The 17,689-nt window shown below is 53.5% G+C and overlaps 1 protein-coding gene across 7 annotated transcripts; it reads left to right on the top strand.

Annotated features, from left to right (window-relative positions):
* The first annotated feature begins 12 nt into the window (after positions 1-12).
* Positions 13-4,805, top strand: CIAO1 (cytosolic iron-sulfur assembly component 1). 7 transcript variants are annotated; one of them, XR_013185633.1, is made up of 9 exons: positions 13-209; positions 596-744; positions 1,035-1,146; positions 1,243-1,334; positions 1,565-1,757; positions 2,500-2,578; positions 3,591-3,898; positions 4,060-4,078; positions 4,139-4,805. XR_013185633.1 is itself a non-coding variant. In XM_077191791.1 (8 exons), exons 1-7 carry the CDS (start codon positions 71-73, stop codon positions 3,832-3,834), a joined length of 1,008 nt encoding a protein of 335 aa, XP_077047906.1. In that variant the 5' UTR covers positions 13-70; the 3' UTR covers positions 3,835-3,878; positions 4,160-4,805. The 7 variants fall into 7 exon arrangements, 5 of the variants coding, with proteins under 5 accessions (XP_077047906.1, XP_077047905.1, XP_077047904.1 ...); XR_013185632.1 differs by having other exon boundaries at positions 4,060-4,805; XM_077191791.1 differs by lacking the exon at positions 4,060-4,078 and having other exon boundaries at positions 3,591-3,878; positions 4,160-4,805.
* The last annotated feature ends 12,884 nt before the right edge of the window (positions 4,806-17,689 follow it).

Raw genomic sequence — 17,689 nt, 5'->3', positions numbered from 1 at the left:
TCCGCTTCCGCTTTTGTTCCGCTTCCGGCGCCGCTCCGGGCCCGCGGTCGGTTCCGGTGCCGGTGCCGCCATGCCCGAGGCGCTGTCGCTGCTGTGCCGGGTGTCCGCGCACCCCGAGTCCCGCTGCTGGGCCCTGGCCTGGAGCCCCAGCGGGGCCCTGCTGGCGTCCTGCGGCGGGGACCGGACCGTGAGGATATGGGGCCGGGAGGGTGAGCGGGGAACGGGAACGGGACCGGACCGTGAGGGTGTGGGGCCGGGAGGGTGAGCGGGGAACGGGGAAACCGGGAACGGGAACGGGACCGTGAGGATGTGGGGCCGGGAGGGTGAGCGGGGAACGGGAAAAACGGGAACGGGACCGGACCGTGAGGATATGGGGCCGGGAGGGTGAGCGGGGAACGGGGAAACCAGGACCGGGAATGGGACCGGGAATGGGAACGGGACCGGACCGTGCGAGTGTGGGGCCGGGAGGGTGAGCGGGGAACGGGAACGGGCCCGAACCGTGCGAGTCTGGGGCGGGAGGAGCGGGATGCACACGGCGCTGGCCGGGCTCTGTCCCCGGTGTCCCCTCACCGTCCCTGTCCCCGTCCCGTGCCAGGCTCGGGCTGGGCGTGCCGGGCGGTGCTGGCGGACGGGCACCAGCGCACCGTGCGCCGCGTGGCCTGGTCACCGTGCGGGCAGTTCCTGGCCTCGGCCAGCTTCGATGGCACCACCTGCGTCTGGAGGCGCCACGAGCACGGCTTCGAGGTGGGACACTGCCACTGGTGGCACCTGTGTCACCTCCCCAGTGTCACCTGTGTCACCTCTATCACCTGTGTCACCCCCCCAGTGTCACCTGTGTCACCCCCCCAGTGTCACCTGTGTCCCTCCGTTGCCACCTGTATCCCCTCAGTGTCACCTCAGCGTCACCCGGGTGCCCCCCGTTGTCACCTGTAACACCCCTGCTGTGTTACCCAATGTGTCCCCATTGTCCCCTGTGTCCCCCAGACCCTTCCCCACCCCGTGTCCCCCCGTGTCACGGTGCCCTGTCCCCACAGGTGGTGGCCACGCTGGAGGGCCACGAGAATGAGGTGAAGTCGGTGGCCTGGGCACCCTCGGGGTCACTGCTGGCCACCTGCAGCCGTGACAAGAGCGTCTGGGTCTGGGAGGGTGAGCGCTGACCTGTGACCCCTCACTGACCCCTGTGACCCCACACTGACCCCCGTGACCCCTCACTGACCCCACGCTGACCCCGTGTCCCCGCAGTGGACGAGGAGGAGCAGGAGTTCGAGTGTGTCAGCGTGCTGAGCGCCCACAGCCAGGACGTCAAACACGTGGTGTGGCACCCCAGCCAGGAGGTACCTGGGGACACCTCGGGACACAGCTGGGGACACCTGGGGGGACACCTGGGGACACCTAGGGGGGCCTGGGGACACATCTGGGGGGTGCTGGGGCCACCTGGGACACCCCAAACTCCCACAGGGACCCCAAAGACCCCCAAATCCTGTCAGGGACCCATTCCTGTCCCCAGTGTCCCCAATATCCCCAGTGTCCCCAGTCCCCCTGATGTCCCCGTTGCTGTCCCCAGCTGCTGGCCAGTGCCAGCTACGATGACACGGTGCGGCTGTACCGCGAGGACGAGGACGACTGGGTGTGCTGTGCCACCCTGGAGGGACACACGTCCACCGTGTGGGCAGTGGCCTGGGAGCGCTCGGGCCAGCGCCTGGTGTCCTGCAGCGATGACCGCACCCTGCGCGTGTGGCAGCGCAGCCAGGGACACGGTGAGGGACACTGGGGACATGGGGACAGCAGGGACAGGGGGACATTGGGGACAGGGACTGGTGTCCTGCAGCGATGACCGCACCCTGCGCGTGTGGCAGCGCAGCCAGGGACACGGTGAGGGACATGGGGACAGCAGGGACAGGGGGACATTGGGGACATTGAGAACATGGGGACATCAGGGACAGGGACACGGTGAGGGACATGGGACATTGGGGACAGCAGGGACAGGGACACGGTGAGGGACACTGGGGACATGGGGACAGCAGGGACACGGTGAGGGACACTGGGGACATGGGGACAGCAGGGACAGGGGGACATTGGGGACAGGGACACGGTGAGGGACATGGGGACATTGGGGACAGCAGGGACACGGGACATGGGACACAGGACATGGGACATTGGGGACATTGGGGACATCGGTCATTGGGGACACTGGGGACAGGGACTGGTGTCCTGCAGCGATGACCGCACCCTGTGCGTGTGGCAGCGCAGCCAGGGACACGGTGAGGGACATGGGGACATGGGGACAGCAGGGACATGGTGACATTGAGGACATGGGGGACACTGGGGACAGCAGGGACAGGGATGGGGACAGGGGACAGGGGACAGGGATGAGGAGCTGGGGACAGGGATGGGGACAGGGACTCGTGTCCTGCAGCGATGACCACGCCCTGTGGGGGCGGACACCCCGCTGTCTGTGCTGTCCCTGATGTCCCCTGTGTGTCCCCTGTGTGTCCCCAGGCGCTGGCTCGGAGCACAGCTGGCAGTGTGTCTGCACCCTGTCCGGCTACCACGGGCGCAGCATCTACGACGTGGCCTGGTGAGCATGGGGACACTGGGGACAGCTGGGGACACCTCGCTGGGGCCCTGTGACCCTCCGGGTGCCACCTCCCTGACCCCACCCTGTCCTTGCCCAGGTGCCACCTGTCCCCTCCATGACCCCTCTGTCCCCTCCCTGTGTCCCCATGTGCCACTTGTCCCCTCCTTGTCCCTGTCTTTGCTCATGTGCCACATGTCCCCAGGTTCCACCTGTCCCCTTTCACCTCTCCAGGTGCCACCTGTGCCCTCCCTGTGTCCCCAGCTGTCACCTGTCCCTGTCCCCGTGTCCCCAGCTGTCACCTCACCCCTGTCCCCATGTCCCCAGCTGTCACCTGTCCCTGTCCCCGTGTCCCCAGGTGTCACCTCACCCCTGTCCCTGTGTCCCCAGATGTCACCTCACCCCTGTCCCCGTGTCCCCAGGTGTCACCTGTCCCTGTCCCCATGTCCCCAGCTGTCACCTCACCCCTGTCCCCGTGTCCCCGGCTGTCTCCTGACCCTGTCCCTGTGTCCCCAGGTGCCACCTGACCCTGTCCCCGTGTCCCTGGCTGTCTCCTGACCCTGTCCCCGTGTCCCCAGCTGTCACCTCACCCCTGTCCCCGTGTCCCCAGGTGTCACCTCACCCCTGTCCCCGTGTCCCCAGCTGTCACCTGTCCCTGTCCCTGTGTCCCCAGGTGTCACCTGTCCCTGTCCCCATGTCCCCAGGTGTCACCTGTCCCTGTCCCCGTGTCCCCGGCTGTCACCTGACCCTGTCCCCGTGTCCCCAGGTGTCACCTGTCCCTGTCCCCATGTCCCCAGGTGTCACCTGTCCCTGTCCCCATGTCCCCAGGTGTCACCTGACCCTGTCCCCGTGTCCCCAGGTGTCACCTGTCCCTGTCCCCATGTCCCCAGGTGTCACCTGACCCTGTCCCCGTGTCCCCAGGTGTCACCTGTCCCTGTCCCCATGTCCCCAGGTGTCACCTGTCCCTGTCCCCATGTCCCCAGCTGTCACCTCACCCCTGTCCCCGTGTCCCCAGGTGTCACCTGACGGGCGCGGTGGCCACGGCGTGCGGTGACGACGCCGTGCGGGTGTTTGAGGAGGTGTCCCCGGTGTCCCCGGGCTCCCCGGTGACGTTCAGCCTGGCCGCCCACGTGCCGCGGGCGCACGCCCAGGACGCCAACGGGGTGGCCTGGCACCCGCGGGAGCCGGGGCTGCTGGCGTCCTGCGGGGACGACGGGGACATCGCCTTCTGGCAGTACCAGCGCCCCGAGGGGCTCTGAGCCACCGGGGACGCCTGCGGGACAGCCCGGGGGCCTCCAGGAACCTCCTGTGGCCTCCAGGAACCTCCCGTGGCCTCCAGGAACCTCCTGTGGCCTCCAGAACCTTCCCATGGCCTCCAGGAGCACCCAATGTTCTCCAGAACCTCCCCGTGGCCTCCAGGAACCTTCCCGTGGCCTCCAGGAATGTCCTGTGGCCTCCAGGAACCTCGCGTGGCCTCCAGGAACCTCCTGTGGCCTCCAGAACCTTCCCATGATCTCCAGGAACCTCCTGTGGCCTCCAGGAGCACCCAATGTTCTCCAAAACCTCCCCATGGCCTCCAGGAACCTCCCGTGGCCTCCAGGAGCACCCAGTGTTCTCCAGAACCTTCCCATGGCCTCCAAGAACCTCCTGTGGCCTCCAGAACCTTCCCATGGCCTCCAGGAACCTCCTGTGGCCTCCAGAACCTTCCCATGGCCTCCAAGAACCTCCTGTGGCCTCCAGAACCTTCCCATGATCTCCAGGAACCTCCTGTGGCCTCCAGAAGCACCCAATGTTCTCCAGAACCTCCCCACGGCCTCCAGGACACCTCGGGGACCTCCAGGATCCTCCTGTGGCCTCCAGAACCTGACCACGGCCTCCAGGATCACTCAACGTTCTTCAGAACCTTCCCACGGCCTCCAGGACACCTCGGGGACCTCCAGGAACCTCCTGTGGCCTCCAGGAACCTTCCCATGGCCTCCAGGATCACCCAAAGTTCTCCAGAACCTCCCCATGGCCTCCAGGAACCTCCTGTGGCCTCCAGGACCCTCCTGTGGCCTCCAGGAGCACCCAATGTTCTCCAGAACCTTCCCAAATGTCCTCCAGGACCTTCCCAAGCCCCCCAGTCCCCCCAGTGTCCCCAGCCCGTCCTCGCTGTCCCTCCCCAGTTGGGTTCGTGGGGCCGGGGCGGGTTTGGGGTCCCACAGCCAATAAACCCCAGGATGGCCCAAAATCCCCCTGATCCCACAAGGACCTGACAGGAGTTGGGGATGGATTGGAGGGTTTGGGATCGGGGGATTTGGGATCGGGGAGTTTGGGATCAGGGGATTTGGGATTGGAGGGTTTGGGATTCATCAGGGGATTTGGGATCCCAAGAGTTTGGGATCCCAAGAGTTTGGGATCAGTTGGGGATTTGGGATTCATCAGGGGATTTGGGATTGGGGAGTTTGGGGTCCCAAGAGTTTGGGATCGGGGAATTTGGACCCAGGAGTTTGGGGTCCAGGAATTTTGGGATTGGCGAGTTTGGATCGGGGAATTTGGGATCAAAGAGTTTGGGATCCCAAGAGTTTGGGATCTGGGAATTTGAGATCCCAAGAGTTTGGGATCTGGGAATTTAGGGTCCAGGAATTTGGGGTTTCAGGAGTTTGGGATCAAAGAGTTTGGGATTGGGGAATTTGGGATCCCAAGATTTTGGGGTCCAAATGTTTGGGATCCAGGGGTTTGGGATCCCAAGAGTTTGAGGTCTAAGGAATTTGGGATCTGGGAATTTGGGATCAGGGACTTTAGGATGTGAGAATTTGGGGTCCAGGAATTTGGGATCCAGGAGTTTGGGATTTTGCGGCTTTTTTTTGGGGATTTTGGGGCTCGTCACCCGCGGGAATTTGGGAGAAGCTGGAATTCCCAGAAATCCATCCCCATTTTCCCTCTCCCCAAAAATTCCTCCCTCCCCCACCCCAAAATTCTCCAAAATTCTCCAAAATTCCGGAATTCTGAACCTTTATTGCACAACCACAGCGGGGGGATCCCAAATTCCCCCCCCCCCCCAAAAAAAAGTCCCAAATTCCCCCCAGAATTTCCAAAATTCTGCCCCAAATTCCTTTGGGAATGGGATTTTTGGGATTGGGATTTTTTGGGATTGGGATTTTTTGGGAATGGGGAATTTTTGGGAACGGGGAATTTTGGGATTTTTTGGGATTTCCCTGAGTTGTTCCCAATCCCGGGGGGAGCTCAGAGCAGGACCCCCCAAAAAAGTCTCGTACCAAGGGGGGGGGGAAAGGGGACATTGGGGACAGCATTGGGGACATTGGGGTGGGGACATTGGGAGTGTCCCTGTCACAGGGGGTGGCACTTGGGGGTGTCCCTGTCACAGGGGTGGCACTTAAAGTGTCCCTTGTCCTACAGAGGGGACACTGGGGACTGTCCCTGTCACAGGGGGTGGCACTTTGGGATGTCCCTGTCGCAGGAGTGGCACATTGGGGACTGTCCCTTGTCCCTGGGGTGGCACTTTGGGGTGTCCCTTGTCCCATGCAGGGGACACTGGGGACTGTCCCTGTCACAGGGGTGGCACTTTGGGATGTCCCTGTCACAGGGAGGGGACATTTGGAGTGTCCTTGTCACAGGGGGTGGCACTTAAAGTGTCCCAGGGAGGGGACATTGGGGACTGTCCCTGTCATAGGGGTGGGCACTTGGGGGTGTCTCTGTCACAGGGTCCCCACAGGGGTGTCACAGCCAGTCTGGGTGGCACTTGGGGACAATCCTGGGGACAATCGAGGTCTGTCACAGGCGGTCGCGGTGGTGCTTGGGGACAGTGACACGGGTGGCCCTGCGCTCCGAGATGTGGCAGTGACATTGGGGACAGTGACAGTGACATTGGGGACAGTGACAGTGACATTGGGGACATTGGGGACAGTGACAGTGACACATTGGTGACAGTGACAGTGACATTGGTGACAGTCACAGGCGGTCGCGGTGGCGCTTGGGGACAGTGACACGGGTGGCCCTGCGCTCCGAGATGTGACAGTGACATTGGGGACAGTCACAGGCGGTCGCGGTGGCGCTTGGGGACAGTGACACGGGTGGCCCTGCGCTCCGAGATGTGACAGTGACATTGGGGACAGTGACAGTGACATTGGGGACAGTGACAGTGACATTGGTGGGTGTCACAGGCGGTCGCGGTGGCGCTTGGGGACAGTGACACGGGTGGCCCTGCGCTCCGAGATGTGACAGTGACATTGGGGACAGTGACAGTGACATTGGGGACAGTCACAGGCGGTCGCGGTGGCGCTTGGGGACAGTGACACGGGTGGTCCTGCGCTCTGAGATGTGGCAGTGACATTCACAGGCGGTCGCGGTGGCGCTTGGGGACAGTGACACGGGTGGCCCTGCGCTCTGAGATGTGGCGCCGCACGCGGCCCGGGGGCGGCTCTGGCACCAGCGAGGGGCTCGAGTGGCACTTGGTGAGCGGCGCGGGGCCGTGGGGACACTCGGGGCTGTCCCCAAGGGCGTCCTCGGGGATGTCCCCGAGCTCCGCGCTGTCCCCGAGGGTGGCGCTGTCACCGCTGTCCCCGCGCAGCCACGCCCCCAGCGCCTGCACGTAGGTGAGGCAGCGCTGGCGCTGCGGGGACAGGGGACACGCGGGTCACGGGGTGGCACCGGGGTGGCACCGGGGTGGCACCATCCCCCTGTCACCTGAATGGCACCGGGGTGGCACCTCCCAGTGTCACCGGGTCACCGCCCCCCCTCCTCCCGGTCACTGTGTCACTCCCTGGTGTCCCCAGTGTCCCAAATGTCCCCATTGTCCTCAATGTCCCAGTGCCCCCAAAGGTCCCCATTGTCCTCAATGTCCCCAGTCCCTCAATGTCCCCACTGTCACCATTGCCCCCATTGTCCTCAATGTCCCCCAATGTCCCCATTGTCCTCATTGCCCCCATTGCCCCCAGTGTCCCCATTGTCCCAATGTCCCCAATGTCCGCAATGTTCCTGTGCCATCCCAATGTCCCCAATATCCCCATTGTCCCCTGGTGTCCCCATTGTCCCCATTGTCCCCATTGCCCCCAATGTCCCCATTGTCCCCATTGCCCCCAGTGTCCCCATTGTCCCCATTGCCCCCATTGCCCCCATTGCCCCCATTGTCCCCATTGCCCCCGGTGTCCCCATTGTCCCCATTGTCCCCAATGTCCCCATTGTCCCCATTGTCCCCATTGTCCCCAGGGTCACCTCGTGGCGCAGGAAGTCCCCGTGTGCCCGGTGCTCCTCCTGCTCCCGTCCCCGTCCCTCGGGCAGGAGCCGCTGGTGCTCCAGGAGCTGGCACGTCACTGTCCCCAACCAGCGGCGCAGCTGGCACTGCTGCTGCTCCTGGGGACATTGGGGACATTGGGGACATTGGGGTCACTGTCCCCAACCAGCGGCGCAGCTGGCACTGCTGCTGCTCCTGGGGACATTGGGGACATTGGGGACATTGGGGTCACTGTCCCCAACCAACGGCGCAGCTGGCACTGCTGCTGCTCCTGGGGACATTGGGGACATCATTGGGGACATTTGGGGACACTGGGGACCTGGGAGCGACAAAGGGACATTGGGGTGGCACAGCCCAAATTTGGGGGTTTTGGGGCATTTGGGGTTCCTATGGGATTTGGGACTTGGAATGGATTTGGGGTTCCGATGGGATTTGGGGTTTCTGTGGGGTTTTTTGGGGGATTTGGGGTTCTGATGGGATTTGGGGTCCCTATGGGATATTTCTATAGGATTTTTGGGATATTTTTTGGGATTTTTGGAGTGTTTCTCACCGGAGGGCAGCAGCTGGAGGCCAAGGTTAGGATGGGACATTTCTATGGGATTTTTGGGTATTTTTGGGGGTTTTTGGGGCGGTTTTTGGGGTGTTTCTCACCAGGGGCAGCGGCTGGGCGCCGAGGGCAGGATGGGACATTTCTATGGGATGTTTTTTGGGTGTTTTTGGGGCGGTTTTTGGGATATTGTTTCTCACTGGGGGGCAGCGGCTGGGCGCCGAGGGCAGGATGGGACATTTCTAGGGGATTTTTGGGATGATTTTTGGGATATTTTTGGGGTTTTTGGGGTGTTTCTCACCGGGGGGCAGCGGCTGGGCGCCGAGGGCAGGATGGGACATTTCTAGGGGATTTTTGGGATGATTTTTGGGATATTTTTGGGGTTTTTGGGGTGTTTCTCACCGGGGGGCAGCGGCTGGGCGCCGAGGGCAGGATGGGACATTTCTATGGGATTTTTTGGGGTTTTTGGGGTGGTTTTTGGGGTGTTTCTCACCGGGGGGCAGCGGCTGGGCGCCGAGGGCAGGATGGGACATTTCTATGGGATTTTTGGGGTGATTTTTGGGGTTTTTGGGATATTTTGTCTCACCGGGGGGCAGCGGCTGGGCGCCGAGGGCAGGATGGGTCTCACGAAGCGGCGCCGGGACCCCACGGCCGCGGGGAACGGGGGGGACGAGCAGAGGGCGGCGGCCGTGTTGATCCCAAACACCCACTGGGACAGCTCCAGGGCGCTCCTGCGACGTCACAGTGACGTCATCGTGACGTCACCGGTGACGTCACACCCACCCGAACGCTCCCGAAGACCCAAATATGGCGAAAGCCTCAAAGGTCCCAAATAATGTAAATAAAAAACCCCAAATAGCCCCCCAAAAACCCCACAGATACCCCAAATATTGCAAAAACTCCCAATGGCCCAAAAATGTCCCCAAAAAACGTCCCCAAAAGTTATCCAGAAAATACCCCCCAAACAGACCCCGAATAACCCAAAAAATACCCCAAAACCCCGCAGATGTCCCAGATACTGCAAAAACCCCAAATAACCCTGAGTGACCCCAAATATCGCGAAAAATTCCCCCCCCCAAAATACACCCAAAAATAGCCCCAAGAGACCCCAAAATTACCACAAAAATACTCCTAAAATCCCCCCAAATACCCCAAAAAATACCCCAAAACCATGCCCCAAAAATGCCCCACAAATATTAAAAAAAACCCCAAATATACCCCAAAAATACCCCCCAAAGTACTCCCCAAAATACCCCAAAATTACCTTTAAAATATCCCAAAATTACCCTCCCAAATACCCCTAAAATTGCCCTTAAAATATCCCAAAATTACCCTCCCAAATACCCCAAGATTACCCTCAAAATATCCCAAAATTACCCCCCAAAATAGCCCAAAATTACCCCTAAAATACCCCAAAAATATCCCAAATTTTTTTTTTTTAGGATTTGTGATTTTTTAGGATTTGTGGGATTTTTTTTTTCATGGCTTTTTCAGGCTTTTTGTGCTTTCTGAGCCATTTAGCCTTTTGGGATTTTTTTCCAGATTTGGGATTTTTTTTGGGATTTGGGATTTTTTTAGCATTTAGGCTTTCTTTAGAATTTGGGATTCTTTTTAGGATTTGAAATTTTTTTCCGTATTTGGGTTTGGTTTTTTTTTTTATTTGGGATTTTTTCCATATTTGGGGGTTTTTTTCCATATTTTGGGTTTTTTCCATATTTGGGATTTTTTCCATATTTGGGTGGGGGGTTTCCATATTTGGGATTTTTTTCCATATTTGGGATTTTTCCCATATTTAGGATTTTTCCCATATTTGGGATTTTTCCCATATTTGGGGCTTTTTCAAGAATCGGGATTTTTCCCAAACTTCTCATTTTTTAGGATTTTGCATTTCTTCAGGATTCTACATTTTTTTGTAGAATTTTTTCCTAAAAACAATTCTTTTTTTTTTAGGATTTTTGGCCTATTTTGGGAGGATTTTTAAGGGATTTTTGGGGGGATTTTTAAGGGATTTTTGGGGGGATTTTAAAGGGATTTTTGGGGGGGATTTTTAAGGGATTTTTGGGGGGGATTTTTAAGGGATTTTTTGGGGGGGATTTTAAAGGGATTTTGGGGGGATTTTTAAGGGATTTTTGGGGGGGATTTTTAAGGGATTTTTGGGGGGGATTTTTAAGGGATTTTTGGGGGGATTTTAAAGGGATTTTTGGGAGAATTTTTAAGGGATTTTTGGGGGGATTTTTAAGGGATTTTTGGGAGAATTTTTAAGGGATTTTTGGGGGGATTTTTAAGGGATTTTTGGGGGGGATTTTTAAGGGATTTTTGGGGGGATTTTTAAGGGATTTTTGGGGGGATTTTTAAGGGATTTTTGGGGGGATTTTTAAGGGATTTTTGGGGGTAGATTTTTAAGGGATTTTTAAAGGAATTTTTAGGGTTTTTTTGGGGGGTATTTTTTAATGACTTTTTTAGGATATTTTTTAGCATCTCGTTTTTTTTTAACCCTTTCCGAGCCATTTATCCTTACGGGATTTTTTTTTTTCCCAGCTTCACCATTTTTTGCCGTATTTGTAATAATTTTTTTTTTTAGGACTTCCTTCTTTTTAGTGTTTTTGGGGTTTTTTATTTTTGATTTTCGTCCCTTACTGTGCCTGGCAGAGGAACTCCCGGCGGTCCCCGGTGCGCAGCAGGAACACGTGGGGGCGTTTGGTGTATTTGGGGTGGGGCTGGGCCAGGGCGTGGGGCAGCCCCAGAAACTCCTCGGGGCCCTCGGGGGGGTCCCTCTGCAGCACCAGGAGGGGCCCCCGCAGCTCGGCCCCGAAACGCTTCCAGCCCCGCCGGCCCCACGGAGCTGCAGGGAAACCCCAGAATTGTCATTAAATCCTAAAATACCCCAAGCGAAATCCCATTCTCCTCCAAATCCCATTGAATTCCCATAAATCCAGCCCAAATCCCATTAAACTACCACAAAATCCCATTAAATTCTCCTCCAAATCCCATTAAATTTCACCCCAAACCAGCCCCGCTGGCCCCACGGAGCTGTGGGGAAACCCCAGAATTGTCATTAAACCCTAAAATACCCCAAGCGAAATCCCATTCACCTCCAAATCCCATGAAATTCCCATAAATCCAGCCCAAATCCCATTAAATTGCCACAAAATCCCATTAAATTACCACAAAATCCCATTAAATTTCACCCCAAACCAGCCCTGCAAGCCCCATGGAGCTGTGGGGAAATCCCAAAATTGTCATTAAATCCTAAAATACCCCAAACAAAATCCCATTAAAAATTCTCCTCCAAATCCCATGAAATCCCCATAAATCCAGCCCAAATCCCATTAAACTACCACAAAATCCCATTAAATTTCACCCAGATCCCATTAAATTCCTACAAAATTCCATTAAATTCCCCCAAATCCACCCAGAACCAGCCCTAAAATATCCCCAACAAAATCCCATTAACTCCACCCCAAATCCCATTAAATTCCCACAAAATCCCCCAAATCCCATTAAATTCCCACAAATCCAGCCCCAGTCCCATTAAATTCCCCCCGGATCCCATTGAATTCCTACAAAATCCCATTAAATTCCCCCAAATCCAGCCCTAAAATACCCCCAACAGAATCCCGTTAAATTCCCACAAAAATCCCATTAACTCCACCCCAAATCCCAATAAATTCCCCCCAAATCCCATTAAATTCCCCCAAATCCCATTAAAATCCCCAAAATGCCCCAAACTGACCCTTTTTGCCGTCGCTCTCTGCCAGGACCTTCCTGGCCAGGACCCCCCTGCGGGCGGGGCCGGAGCCCCCCAGAAGTTCTGGGGGAATTTCGGGATTTGGGAATTTTGGGGCTTTTTTGGCCTTTTGGGAATCGGCCCCGGGCTCGTCCTCGTCGTCCCTGTGGAAATCCCAAGGAAATCCCATTAAATTGGTGGGGAAACAGCAGAAAAATCCCAGAAAATCCCAAAATGCCAAAAAACCCCAACCCAAATCTCACAAAAATCCCAGAAAACCCCATAAGTTTGTCATCAAAATCCCGTAAAATCTGACTCAATTCCCACAAAATTCCCACAAAAACCCCATAAAATTGGTGGTGAAATTGCAGAAAATCCCACAAAATCCAACCCAAATCCCTCAAAACCCAACCGAAATCCCATTCATTCAACACCCAAATCCCATAAAATCCAGCCCCAAAATCCAGCCCCAAAATCCAACCCAAAACCCCCAAAATCCCATAAAATTCAACCAAAATCCCATGAACTCCAACCCAAATCCCATAAAATCCAGCCCCAAAATCCAGCCCCAAAATCCAACCCAAAACCCCACAAAATCCAACCCAAATCCCCCAAAATCCCACAAAATCCAACCCAAATCCCCCAAAACCCCACAAAATCCAACCCAAATCCCATAAAATTCAACCAAAATCCCATAAATTCCCCCCAAAATCCCCCAAATCCCCTCTCACGTTGCCCATTCCAGTTTCCGGCTGCGGATGGAACCGTACAGAGCCTAAAGGGGAAAATTGGGATTTTTTTAGGGTTTTTTAAGGTCTTTTGGGATTTTTGGGGGGATATTTTTTTGGGATATTTTTTCAGATTTTTCTGGGATTTTTTCAGATTTTTTTTAGGATTTTTTGGGGATTTTTTAAAAGATTTTTTGGGGTTTTTCTGGGGTTTTTTTTCAGATTTTTGGGGGGAATTTTCTTAGGATTTTTTTAGGATTTTTTCCCTATTTTTGGGGCTTTTGTGGGTCTTTTTTAAGGATTTTTTGGGGGATTTTTTTAGGATTTTTTGGGAACTTTTTTAAGGGTTTTTTAGGAATTTTTTTTAATTTTCGGGGGGATTTTTTAGGATTTTCTATCTTTATTTTTTAGGATTTTTTTTAGGATTTTTCTGGGATTTTTTTCCGGATATTTTGTAGCATTTTGGGGGGATTTTTTTCGGATATTTTTTGGGTATTTTATCAGATTTTTTTAGGATTTTTTGGCTATTTTGGGGGGATTTTTAAAGGATTTTTGGGGGGATTTTTAAAGGATTGTTTGGGGGATTTTGGGGGGGATTTTTTTAGGATTTTTTTAGGAATTTGTAGGATTTTTGGGGGGTTTTTGGGGGGATTTTTTTAGGATTTTTTAAGGAATTTTTAGGGTTTTTTGGGGGGATTTTGTCTAGGATTTTTTAAGGAATTTTTAGGATTTTTGGGGGGTTTTTGGGGGGATTTTTTTAGGATTTTTAAAGGAATTTTTAGGATTTTTGGGGGTTTTTTGGGGGGTATTTTTTTAGGATTATTTTAGGATTTTTTAAGGAATTTTTAGGGTTTTTTGGGGGGTATTTTTTTAGGATTTTTTAAGGAATTTTTAGGGTTTTTTGGGGGATTTTGTTTAGGATTTTTTAAGGAATTTTTAGGGGGTTTTTGGGGGGTATTTTTTTAGGATTTTTAAGGAATTTTTAGGTTTTTTTGGGGGGTATTTTTTTAGGATTTTTAAAGGAATTTTTAGGGTTTTTTGGGGGGGATTTTTTTAGGATTTTTTTAGGAATTTTTAGGATTTTTTTGGGGGGTATTTTTTTAGGATTATTTTAGGATTTTTTAAGGAATTTTTAGGGTTTTTTGGGGGGTATTTTTTTAGGATTTTTAAAGGAATTTTTAGGATTTTTTTGGGGGATTTTGTCTAGGATTTTTTAAGGAATTTGTAGGATTTTTGGGGGTTTTTTGGGGGGATTTTTTTTAGGATTTTTTAAGGAATTTTTAGGATTTTTTTGGGGGGTATTTTTTTAGGATTATTTTAGGATTTTTTAAGGAATTTTTAGGGTTTTTTGGGGGGTATTTTTTTAGGATTTTTAAAGGAATTTTTAGGATTTTTTTGGGGGGTATTTTTTTAGGATTATTTTAGGATTTTTTTAGGAATTTTTAGGATTTTTTGGGGGGTATTTTTTTAGGAATATTTTAGGAATTTTTAGGGTTTTTTGGGGGTATTTTTTTAGGATTTTTTTAGGAATTTTTAGGATATTTTAGGGTTTTTTGGGGGGTATTTTTATAGGATTTTTTTAGGAATTTTTAGGATATTTTTGGGTTTTTGGGGGGGATTTTTTTAGGATTTTTTAAGGAATTTTTAGGGGTTTTTTGGGGCTATTTTTATAGGATTTTTTAAGGAATTTTTAGGATTTTTTTGGGGGGTTTTTGGGTACCTTGAGCTGCTCCCGAGGGAAGTCCTGCCCGTCCATCATCCCACTCAGGTTGGTCACGAACTCAGAGCTGCTCATGGCCCGGCCCAGGCGCTGCGGGACGGGGGCAAAGTCACCCCAAAAAGGGGAAAAACCCCAAAACCGACCCCAAATCTGCCCCTAAACCGCCCCTTAATGCTCCAAAACGCCCCAAAACCACCCCAAAAATGTTTAAAAAACAACCCCTGAATTTGCCCCAAAGCTGCCCCAAATCTGCAACACAAATTGGCCCCAAAATCAGCCCAAAAAAAGGGGAAAAACCCAAAAGGGAACCCCGGGGATGATTCGCACCAAAACCGACCCAAATCTGCCCCAAATCGGCCCCAAAACTGCTCAGAAATCACCCTAAAAATGGGGGAAAACCCCAAAAGGGAACCCCGGGGATGATTCACCCCAAATCTGCCCCAAAATCAACCCCAAAACTGCCCCAAAATTACCCCAAAAATGGGAAAATCCCAAAAGGGAACCCCGGGGATGTTTCACCCCAAATCCACCCCAAATCCACCCCAAATCGTCCCCAAAATCCCAAATCCACCTGAAAAAGCCCAAATCGGCCCCCAAAACCCCAAATCTGCCCCACAATCCTAAAACCACCCCAAATCCATCCCCAACCAACCCCAAACCCCAAACCCCAAAAACCCCAAAACCCCAAAAACCCCCAAACCCCAAAATCCCTTTATCCCTTTTTGTGATCTGGGGCTCACTTTGGGATTTGGGATGATTTGGGATTTTTCTGGGTTTGGGGGTTTTTAAATTTGTTTTTTTGGGGGGGGGGATATTTCAGGGGATTTGGGGTATTTGAGGTTTTAGGGGTTTTTTGGGGGTTTTTTGGGGTTTTTTTTGGGGTTTTTTTTGGGGGGTTTTTGGGGGTTTTTTTGGGGGATTTTTTTGGGGTTTTTTTGGGGGATTTTTTGGGGTTTTTTTGGGGTTTTTTTGGGGTTTTTTTTGGGGTTTTTTTTGGGGTTCCTCACCTGGCCGTGCAGGTCGGTGTTGAGCAGCATCAGGGCGCAGGTGAGGGTGTGAACGGAGTCTGGGGGGATTTGGGGTTTCAGGGGACCCCAAATCCCCTAAAGGGACCCCAAACCCCCCCCAGAGGATCCCAAATCCCCTAAAGGGTTTGATTTGGGGTGTTTAGGGTCGGTTTTGGGGTGGATTTGGGGTGTTTAGGGTTGGTTTTGGGGTGGATTTGGGGTGTTTAGGGTTGGTTTTGGGGTGGATTTGGGGTGTTTAGGGTCGGTTTTGGGGTGGATTTGGGGTATTTAGGGTCGGTTTTGGGGTGGATTTGGGGTCTCGCCAGCAGAAGGAAAAGCCCCTGGGGTTGCAGCGGGGATTTGGGGTGGGTTTGGGGTATTTAGGGTCAGTTTTGGGTATTTAGGCTTCGTTTTAGGGTCTCACCAGTGAGGGAAAGGTGCCAGGTTTGCAGCAGGGATTTGGGGTGGATTTAGGGTCAGTTTTAGGGTATTTAGGGTCAGTTTTAGGGTATTTAGGGTCGGTTTTGGGGTCTCACCAGCAGAAGGAAAAGCCCTGGAGTTGCAGCAGGGATTTGGGGTCAGTTTAGGGTATTTGGGGTGGTTGGGGTGGTTTTAGCTCTCACCAGATGAAGGAAAAGCCCCGGGGTTGTTGTGGCGATTTGGGGTGGGTTTTAGGGTATTTAGGGTCAGTTTTGGGGTCTCACCAGCAGAAGGAAAAGCCCCAGGGTTGCAGCGGGGATTTGGGGTCAGTTTGGGGTATTTAGGGTCGGTTTTGGGGTGGATTTGGTGTCTCACCAGCCAAGGGAAACACCCCGGGGTTGCAGCGCAGGTTTGGGGTCAGTTTGGGGTATTTAGGGTGGGTTTTGGGGTGGTTTTGGGGTGCTTTTGGCTCTCACCAGCCGAGGGAAAGGCGCCGGGGTTGCAGCGGGGATTTGGGGTGGATTTGGGGTATTTAGGGTCGGGTTTGGGGTGGTTTTGGGGTGGTTTTGGGGTCTCACCAGCAGAAGGAAAAGCCCCAGGGTTGCAGCGGGGATTTGGGGTCGGTTTGGGGTATTTAGGGTCGGTTTTAGGGTGGTTTTGGGGTGGTTTTGGCTCTCACCAGCCGAGGGAAAAGCCCCAGGGTTGCAGCGGTGGAAGCGGCTCGAGAAGTGCCCCAGGACTCGCTCGCGCTCCTGGGTCTCCCCCGAGAGCACCAGGGCCCGCAGGAACTGCCTGGAACAGCCCAAAACCACCAAAAAACCCCAAAAGTGACCCCAAAACCCCAAAAAGTGACCCCAAAACACCCCCAAAACCCCCCAAACCAACCCCAAAACCGACCCTAAATACCCCAAAAGTGACCCCAAAACCCCAAAAAAACCCCAAAAGTGACCCCAAAAAGTGACCCCCAAACCCCAAAAAGTGACCCCAAAACACCCCAAAACCCCAAAAAGTGACCCCAAAACCCCAAAAAGTGACCCCAAAACACCCCCAAAACCCCCAAAAAGTGACCCCAAAACCACCAAAAAACCCCAAAAGTGACCCCAAAACACCCCAAAAGTGACCCCAAAACACCCCCAAAACCAACCCCAAAACCACCAAAAAACCCCAAAAGTGACCCCAATACACCCCCAAAACCCCAAAAAGTGACCCCAAAACCCCAAAAAGTGACCCCAAAACACCCCCAAAACCAGCCTGAAACAGCCCAAACCCACCCCAAACCCACCTGAAATACCCCAAAAACCCACCCCAAATTCCGTCAAACCGCCCCAAATTCCCTCAAAAAACCACCCCAAATTCCCTCAAAAAACCACCCCAAATTCCCTCAAAATATCCCCCAAAATTCCCCCAAATCCCTCTCAAAAAATCCCCCAAATTTCCCCAAAATCGTTCCAAAAATCCCCCAAATCTCACCCCAAAAAAAATCCCCCCCAAAATCGCTCCAAACTCCCTCAAATTTCCTCACAAAAATCGCCAAATTCCCCCCCAAAAATTCCCCCAAAAAATCCCCCCCAAATAAGCCCCAAAAATCCCCCCCCAAATTGCCCCAAATAAGCCCCAAATCCATCCCAAAATTGCCCCAAAATCCCCCCCAAAAAATCTCCCAAACTCCCCCAAAATCCACCCCAAAAATCCCCCAAATTCCCCCCAAAATTCCCCCAAAAAATCCCCCAAA

Source organism: Agelaius phoeniceus, chromosome 30 (genome assembly GCF_051311805.1).
Source record: "Agelaius phoeniceus isolate bAgePho1 chromosome 30, bAgePho1.hap1, whole genome shotgun sequence".
In the NCBI taxonomy this organism is placed as follows: domain Eukaryota; kingdom Metazoa; phylum Chordata; class Aves; order Passeriformes; family Icteridae; genus Agelaius; species Agelaius phoeniceus.
This window is presented reverse-complemented; position numbering and strand designations above follow the sequence as displayed.

Coding starts and splice junctions, on each gene's coding strand:
- CIAO1 (XM_077191791.1), top strand. CDS start 71: ATGCCCGAGGCGCTGTCGCTGCTGTGCCGGGTGTCCGCGCACCCCGAG. Junction 210..595: donor GAGGATATGGGGCCGGGAGG/GTGAGCGGGGAA, acceptor GTCCCGTGCCAG/GCTCGGGCTGGGCGTGCCGG. Junction 1,335..1,564: donor TGTGGCACCCCAGCCAGGAG/GTACCTGGGGAC, acceptor TGCTGTCCCCAG/CTGCTGGCCAGTGCCAGCTA.